This window comes from Poecile atricapillus, chromosome 8 (genome assembly GCF_030490865.1).
Source record: "Poecile atricapillus isolate bPoeAtr1 chromosome 8, bPoeAtr1.hap1, whole genome shotgun sequence".
NCBI classification, from domain to species: Eukaryota; Metazoa; Chordata; class Aves; order Passeriformes; family Paridae; genus Poecile; species Poecile atricapillus.
Window position 1 is genome coordinate 13,069,509 of NC_081256.1, and position 9,208 is coordinate 13,078,716.

The following is a 9,208-nucleotide window of genomic DNA, read 5'->3' on the forward strand; positions in this document are numbered from 1 at the left end:
AACAAGACTTGGAAAAAGGCAAAATAATAAACTGCAATATTGTAAAAAGCCATTGGTAAGGGTATACGAGCTTCCTGTGAATATACAATGTCTTTGAGCACAAAATTCAGGTTTTAAAAAGTGTCTCTGCACTCCAGTGTTCTTCAAATAGCTGCCATTTAAAAAATGAGAGAACATTATAAGAAGCAAATATTATGTGGGCAGGGAAAGACTATACTAACAAAGTAAAATATATTGTTAGATACTGGAAAAAAGAAAAGGTCATGACATTGTGAAAGACCGCACATTTCCTCTCACACTTCCCTTTTTGCATCCAGCCTGAATTGCCTCAATGCTATCTCCCCCATGGTAGTGAAGTCCCCACTGAGGACCACTGCAGGAGTGGAAGGAAGTATAAGAATGCTGTGATGAATTTAAGTGTACATTAAGTACATATTCACAAGTTTATGTTTTGAAAAATGTTTAGAGTTTGCAGTTCCCTGTGCTATCCACAGGAGGTAACCTCCCCTTGCTCCTGCCAGAGCAAGTCACTTTGAAGACAGAGGAAAAATAAAGATATCAGTGGTGTTTATAAAGGTTTAATGACAATGAATCCAAGTTGACAGTTGTGTCTGCCATGAACTCAGTGTCTGTAGGAGCTGGGACTGTCATTTGACACAGCTCAGACAATCATCCTGTGAATGCACAGTCAGCTGGGAGCTAAATGATGGTCAGGGTTCTACCACACTTCCTTTCCTTTACTGTTGTTCCTCACCTACCCTGCCCACCCTAAATTCAGAATAGACTCTGTCTCATTTTAACTTAAAGCTTGTTTTCCTCTATCAAGTATGAAAACAAAATAAATATCTTGCAGAATTTAGAGCAAAAATAAGATACGTTTTACCTTTTGAAGCATTGCATTGCCCTGGTGACCATTGACATTGTGGTGGCTGATCTCTCTTTTGTATTGATATTCGTAGACCTGATTAGTTACATTAATGAGCAGAGTGGATGGCCCAGATTTCAGCTTTTCACATTCATAAACAGTCCCATTTTCAACATCTGGTGATTTTGTCACATATCGTATAATTAGTCCCATTACAAGGCCTGAAGAGTAAAGAAAAAAAGAAAAATGAAAGATATTCAAATATTTGATGCCACACATTTAGAGAAAAATTAGCTCTGCCAAAGCTAGGATACCTTCTCAGTGTTTCTACATTTACAGAACCTCTCTCAACACTTCATGGATGACTACAAAATATTCTTTCAAAATGGCCATTTCATTAGAATGCAGATGTTGCTTTGACATATGTACAGTCATACTCCTATTTTTGTGAGCCAGTTGCTGGCATAATAATTAACTGAGTTTTTCATCCACTAAATTTTCAATATTTATTTAGAGCAGGGAGATGTCTTTACAACTTATGTGCTGAACTAAGCATATAAACATCAGCTGTGCTGTTGGGCATTTTATACACTTCATTCGTGGGGACAAAACTCTGACACATCCCCAGGCACATTCTGCTTTCTGTAGAAGACTGCATTTTTGAGACTGCATAAACATAGAAAAATAAAATCAGGAAGAAGGGAAGGAATATAACACTATCTACAGTTAGGGCTCTTACTGAAGACAGATATTTTGTTTCTCTTTACATTTAACAAAAAGGAGAATGTACTTCTGTTCTGCAGCCATCCTCTGGATGGTATGGCTCTTTCTGTTGGCTCTAATGGGAGGCTGCATGTTTACTTTAGGAGGGGTAATATTTAGCTAGATAACATTACTGAGATTATTTCCACCCCCAGAGACTTTGGTTTTGAATATAATTGCCATATTTCTTTTATGTCCTGCATGCTTTAAGCACCATGTGTAGAATGAACAGCTTTACAGTTACTAATTATTAACACATTCATAAAATGCTAAGAATTCTCAGATGAAATATTGATGGAAGACACCTAAACATTTGGATAGTTATACTTACTATTAAAAGATAAGAAAGAAATTAAATTGCACAAAATATCAGAGAAGCATCTGCAAAATATGATGTTACAATTTCAGTTTTATCTCATAATCAGAAGGGGATACAAGGGTTCACAAAGACCTCGAGAATCCTTGTTATTGTCACATCTTCTAACAGAGACTCTTGGAACTGCAGATTCCTGGCATACCTGTAAGTGAAGTTTGTAGCTTCTTGGAGTGATGCTGAGTAACAGCTGTATTGCCTGTTTTAGTGTGTGCATGCATTTGTGCTTGTTTAAAATCTATTGTTTAGTATGGTTGCTTTCTGTAAATGCTAGAGGATTTCAATAAGCTGTAGAAAATTCCAAGATCTCTTTCTCAAGTTACACAACATTTGTGCAATAAATCAGATAATAAATTTAGCTGTAGTAAAAGACAGAATTCCTCAAAATGTTAGGGGAAAGTATGTATATGTAAAGGGAAGCAAGCACTGCATGTGCAACTATGAAATAAGACTTCCACGCTGGTCAGCCCAGATGTCCAAAATCATGAGTCAGAAACCAGGAAACCATTCATTAATTAAAACTGTCAGGGTTTTCAGCTTATTTTTATCAGATTTCCTCTAGAAGAACCACATATTTAATTTTTAAATTCAATTTCAAATATATTGAAAATTCAACTTAATTTGTTGCTTGACCAAGACTTGATGTTTTTCATTCTCTGTAGCAGAAAACTTACAGGTTTTCCTTTACCATTTTTGTCCTTATGACTCAATGTTCTAAACTACAGCCTCTGATACACTCCTAATTCTAGGTATTACTTAATCTGCTCAGGTAACAAAAATTGTTTTGCAGACATTCACCAAGGCCTGTGCAAGGACACTAGCAGAAAAAGACTATTGAAAAAGTGTTTTAAGCACATTTATTTAAATGCAGCATTAAAACAGAAAAGGGTGTCATTAATGTTACAGATTTCTTTAAAAAAGTTTCAACTGTCCTTTGAGGTTGGGTCCTGCAGCAAAATCTCACTCTAACTACAGCTCAGTCATGTTTCAACTGAGGACAGTGCAGGTTTTCCAGGTTCTTCACTGGAAGCAGGATAAAATTGTTAATCATAGATGTGACCATTTTTTTTAAGTCATCTTGCCAAACTCCTGAGCTAAATAGGACTGTTCTTTCCCCAGATTTCATCTAGTCAGCTGTTAAATGCTTTCTGTAGTAATAACACTTGGGAATGCAGTTTTAGTCGTTACTTGTTTTGTTCCAAATATTTAGGATTTTCTTTCAAATTTCTTTGTCTCAAGAATGATGTTCCTCTCTTCACCTCACTACTACAAAATGTCAGTTTCTGCCTTAATTGTGATTTTCCCACACTGTCTTCTGAGTTCCAACAACCTTTCTTCATTGTGAATTTTGTAATCATGAAGACAATGAAATTCTCTTTTATTGAGGTTCAGAGATTCCTCTTTCTGGGACCTCTTCCATCCATTTCTGCCTGTGAGAATTAGGGATACTCAGAACACACCATCAGAAGGCAACTACTGAAGTTATTTCACACAAGAGGCATACGGAATTTAGAAGGTATAAGAATCATAGTGTTCTTCATGAGACACCTCCACCAAAGCTGAATCCAGAACTGCTTGTGCCTCACTTCCAAATGCACAAAACGGGATCCTCAGGAAGGGCTGCAAAGGGCTACTGTGAGTCAGCTTTCCCTCTGCACACCTGTCAAAACCTGTCCCCTGAAACCAGGTGAAACACCTCTAACCTCTGCAACCCAAAGCCATTTTATGTGAGCACCACAATGGCTCTTCTGTCATTCAGCCTTTTTATGTTTTCTCTCCAGTATGATCAACTAATCCCATGGAGCACAGCACTGAAGGCTGGTACACCTGCAACCAGCCTCACCTCCACCTAGGGGTTACAACCCACTCCCTAGGGGTGACAATTACCCAAGCTGAGAACAATTTCAATTTCAATTTGGTAATTAACCTCCCATATAAAAGGCAAAGCTTGGCTTGCTCTTGGTTGGGTTTTTTGTTGTTTAAGTTTAATTCTGGCTGCCTACCTGCAAGAGTGTTTCAGCTTCCTTCAGAGCTGAATGGTGATACTTCTATGTGAGCCTGATACCTGAATTTGAGGAGAATAAGGAATTTGGATAGTTGCACTCAGTTTTTCACTGTGTAGCTCTGGACTATTGATGCACTAATGTGAAGGGCCATGACTTACATCTTATATGGGGAATTTGGTACCTAAAGGTTTATGGCTGAGGCATTTAAAAATATCTGGCCTTGCAGAAGGTGGCTGCAGGTGTTTTGCAGGTGCAGTTTGGTGTTTTATTGGCTCGTTGTGTCTTCTCCAGCACTAAGAGGCCACATTCTGGGGCCTGGTGTTGTGAGAGGGGTCACCTGCTCTGATCCTGGACAAGTGGCTTTGTTTTCATCAGTCCTAGTGTAGATCATCTCCCACACTATTCCTGAATGTGCTCTTATATAGGAAACTCTCTCATACCCACCTGTCTCCCTGGTATTCAGGAATTTAGTTGAGTTTACTATTTGTGGTCTGTTTATCAAACCCAACTACAATGTGCAGAGACACTTGTTCTCTGAGACTCAGGAAAACCAAGGAATGAATGAATGAACAGGTAAGTCTATATTCTTCCTTGCTGTGAGTGATTTTTCAGGTTGGTCACAAAACAAACAAAACAATTTGGGTCTTTAAATACTTTCAAGCTAAATGCCTTGCTGTATATATATATACTTTGTGAAATAATGTTGAATTAATTCTTGTGAATTAATTCTGCATTATTTAAAATGTTTTTTTTTTTCTACTTTGTAGAAATATTTTAAAATTATATATAGCTATAGTTATTGTTGAACTATTGCTTTGATAAAATAATACACCTCAGTTATTAAAGTTTCTCAATGGACAGTGTGGTTGGTTTTTTTTTCCAGCTGGAACTATTCAGCCTAAAACTAATCTTCCTACAGAGCTTATGCAAAAAAAAAAAAAAAAGCCCACAGCAAAAAAGATAACCCACCCTTTCATTTGTTCTCTACTTTAAATAGAGCTTTCTATCAGGCTGTGTTCAATTTGTGGCTGTTCAGCACTTTGCAGTAACTGTAAAACTTCCTGTTTTTGTCTTTCTATGCTTGGTTTTTTCCCCTGGTGTTCCCCACACTGCCTTCCCTGTCTTCTCCATAGCTACTCCCCTAAGGGCACAGCTGAGGAATATGGACCCACCTGTCATCCTGTGGGACACACTCTGCAATAAGTGCCCATATCCTGGCACTTGAAGCCAAATTATCCGTTCATTGTATTGCTATTCACATAGCTGATAAATAGCTCAATGGGCTGGACAAAGTAAACTGTAAGGACTGGGACATCTTTTTGTGCAGAAAAGGTAGAAACCAGAATTGTTTGGATAGGGAAGGCAAAATTGAGGGCAGGACTTGTCCCACTGTCAGTGCTTGGTGTCATAACTTTCTCCCAAAGTTGCTGCCTGTTGATCTGATCTGACCTCTTTCATGACCTCAGAAATTTTACTTTCTTTTCAATATTGCCATTCCATGGTATTAAAAATAACTAAACTCATATCCAAAATTTTGAAGGAGAAGAAGGACATCATTAGCTTTTTGGATTCTACAGGTAAGCTTTTTTCCCTGTTTGAAGGTTGCCATAAATAATGCAAGACTAAAGAGATTGTAAATAAACTATCATGAGGAATGTTTTAATAATTCAAAAGGTCTGTTCTGCTGGAGCACTAATATCTTAACCAATCAAAAGAATATGAGCAGGTTATTCTCATGATATGCAGAGTATGTTCTGAGTAGGCAGCAAAACAAAACCAAATGACAAATAAAACTCTAATTCCATACTTATTTTTGTTTTGTTGTATTCTGCCATGTTTCATTTCTCTTCTGAATGCCTTTTGTCTACACCTTCAGAAAATGCCATCAACTGCACATGGCAAACACACAATAGTGAGAAGGAAGCTGCTGGAGTAGAGGCACCCATCTTAACAAAATCAGTTTTGGGTATTACGCTGCTAGAGGATGTGGTGTGCACAGAATGTGCTAGAACAGGCTGGCACTCAGGTAATGGCTGAGCTGTTGATTTCTATCTTCCATTTTGACAGTTTGCCCTCCTGTATGTATCTTATGGCAGCAGAAATGGCAGTAGAGTCTCAGAGTGAAACAGCACTAAGAGAATGACAAGAGAAACCCTTACATATGTGTGTACCATTGAACCTGGGAGTACTTAGGGGACAATGCAGAGAGTTCTGTGTGAGAGTGAAATACAACATGGCAAAACTTCAAAAAAGGTCAGAACTAGATAGGCAAACTAAAGTTACCCTACAATGACAGCATTGAGAGCAAACTTGAGACACTTTCTTCGGTGTGTTTTTCAAAGGCATAGAGCAAAGCCAAAAGAAAGCTCTCAAGATCATTTAAACTTTATTAGACAACATGTCTGTATCCACAAGTCTCCTTAGACTAACAGCTTTGAATGTTATGAAACCCCAAGCAAACTGTTTTTGTAAACATTAAACTCCCCAGCTCTCTGCTGTCTGACCACAGAATGCACTTGCTGAGGGGGAACCAGCTCGTCACAGTTGCTCCCTTATCAAGGCAGCCTCTGGCTACTTCAGGAGAGATGCTGTCACATCATTATTTTACTGTACACTTACGGAGCTGATGGCATTTAATTCAGCACATTTCTGAGCTTTGTCAGCACTTGATCTCAAGTACCTGATCATAAATATGCAACTAGTCCGATGTTATGCTGGCTCTTGAATTTATACTCACCATAAAGCATAGCTCCTCCAGTTTCATGCAGAAAGCGGAATCGATGGTTTTTAAACAACCAAATTGTTAATATTGTAAGAATGAGTAGAAAGTTAAAGATTAGCAGCTCCACAGCCCCCTGATGATAAAAATGATCTTCATCTTTCACTGATACATATTTCTTCAACTTCTCCATTTCATTCCTTTTATAAAAAGTATGTGGAAAATAAAAAAAGAAAAAAAAATCACAGGAAGAAAAGTCTTGTCACCTTTAGTACAAAAACTCCAGACACTACAGAAACTCAGAGCAAGCACATCTGTTTCATTTGCAGCCTCATGGTAAAGTGCCCCAGCTCAGAATTCAGCTGGATTCTAGTTACAGCTTCCTGTTTCTCTCTTAAAGCTGCCCTGTCTCATTTTTAATGTTACGATTGTGTTGCTGGACTGCGCTTGCTCTGGCTTTGGATGCACAAACTGCCTCCAAGGCTCAGACTCACCATTTCTAAAATTCTGTTGTAAAACTCAGCGTGTGTTCATAATGTTTTCTTCCTGCAGTTTACAGCCCAATCTGAATCCTAGGAGTCCTACTTTTAATTCACAGTTTAAGATGGAAAAACTATGTTAAAAAAATGGCATAACAACCTTTACTACATTTTGGAATTTTAAGAACCTTTCCCGTGTCCCACTTTCCCATGTTTAAATGTAAATGGCATAAAATAAAGGTGACATTTTACTGTGATGCAAAGACAAAAGAATCATGGATAAGGATTTAGGCACTTGTATTGATCCTGCCAGAAGCCAGATTTCTGTAAAAGAATGGTCCAACTACCTAGAATTAGAAGTACTTAAACCCCCCTAGTGAACTAAATAAAATGAAGTGGAATATACTTTTCATCATTTCTGCTGTGAGCATGTTTTTATTTATTCAACTCATTATTCCATTAAGCCAGAAAAATAGTAGAAAAACTCTGTGTATAGCAAACACTCCTGGACTTTTCTCTCTCTGCTCAGTGCTGCAATGCATTTACATACAGAGAATTTCCAACAGGTTCTAATCTTCGTCAGAAAAAAATGGCAATTCTACTTACCATTATAAAAAATGATCTCATTATTTGAAGTTAAAATCTCATAACTTTAGTTTTTTTGTTTTTTTGGTTTTTTTTAATTTTAATACATTTTGGAGAAAACTAATTTGTATAAAATCCATTCCATGCCAGGTAGGTGTCAAAGGTGAATAACTCAGGAACACCCAGCTGTCCATACTCTCAGTAATTTTGGGGCTGTAGCTCATAACAGAGAATGTCCCCAGGGAGGCACTGTTTCTTCAATCAAGCTAAATATTTTGCTCTCGATAATCAATCAGTTCTGTCCTCTGCATAAGCAATATTCATCCCCTTTACAGATTTCCTCTTTTTTCTTTCACTTTGTAAGAAAATTATTTTCCTTCTATTTATTTTTTAATTAATGCTTTTTATTTGCTCACCAGATATTTTTTCAATCTCTACCAGTGGTTTCACTTTGTTCTCTACATGTTTCACTATTTTCTCTCCTTTGTGTTTTCCTTATTTTCTCTTTCTTTTTGTTGGTTTACCTTATAATCTGCAAACTCGGTCAGGGTTGTTTAAGTCAAAACCGCATTTCTGAACTAATTTTCGAGGGACTCTCTATGAGATGCAAAGTTGGCAGAAAGCAGAAGACACCTCCCAAACTAATGAACTGTGCAGCTCAATTTTAAGCAAGGGTAACGATGCTAACCAGTATTTTTTGAGAATTATGCAATACTGTATTTTGAATTAAAAAATAATGTAAAGGAACTGAGTGTAGCAATTTCATAATACAACTAATGCAACTGTTTTAAAAAAATGTTAGTCACATAGCCAAGGCCTATAACTTTCATAGAGGTGAAAATATAAAAATAAAGGCTTGATGGGGTTTTCATATTCTCAGTTTGGAAATGACAGTGACCTCAATTTTGTGAGTCTGATCATCGATCTCCAGTGTGGAAGTATCAAAAGCTAGCAAAAAAAAATCAATTGAAAATAATCACATTCTGTTTCTTTTGCAATAAAACCCAAAGATTTTTTTATTATAAAAGCTAATTATTTTCCACCCTGTGAAATAAGTAATTTGCAGGCACTTAAAATAAAATCAATGGAAGAGCAGCCCAAAACAGTGAAAGAAGATAATTTTATTCTGAAAATCTTAGTGATTGGACTATTCACTTCAAATTTGGGAGACCAGGCTCAGGCTTTTGAATTTACCCAAACTTATATTTTTCACCAAATAACAAGGACTTCCTTAGTCTTACTGCTAGAGCAGGTGTAGTATGAAATATTTGAAACACATGAGTGTTAATTTCCAAAGCTTCCTTTTCTCTTTTCTCTTTAAATAGGGTTATGATTCTGTCTTATCTCAAAAGATAATGTGATACATTTGTGAAACAATCACATTTTACAGCAATTTGCACCAGATCAGAGCTTGAATGA

At 37.0% G+C, this 9,208-nt stretch overlaps 1 protein-coding gene across 3 annotated transcripts in view; it reads right to left on the reverse strand.

Moving 5' to 3' along the window:
• SLC9A9 (solute carrier family 9 member A9) overlaps positions 1-7,084 on the reverse strand; it is a 176,372-nt gene extending 169,288 nt beyond the window's left edge. For all 3 annotated transcript variants that reach the window (XM_058844330.1, XM_058844329.1, XM_058844331.1), the window contains exons 1-2: positions 6,744-7,084; positions 884-1,086 (exon numbers count right to left, since the gene is read on the reverse strand). In XM_058844330.1, coding sequence (XP_058700313.1) covers positions 884-1,086; positions 6,744-6,918 — 378 coding nt within the window. In that variant the 5' untranslated portion in view covers positions 6,919-7,084. The remainder of the gene's footprint in view (positions 1-883; positions 1,087-6,743) is intronic.
• Positions 7,085-9,208: the final 2,124 nt, after the last annotated feature.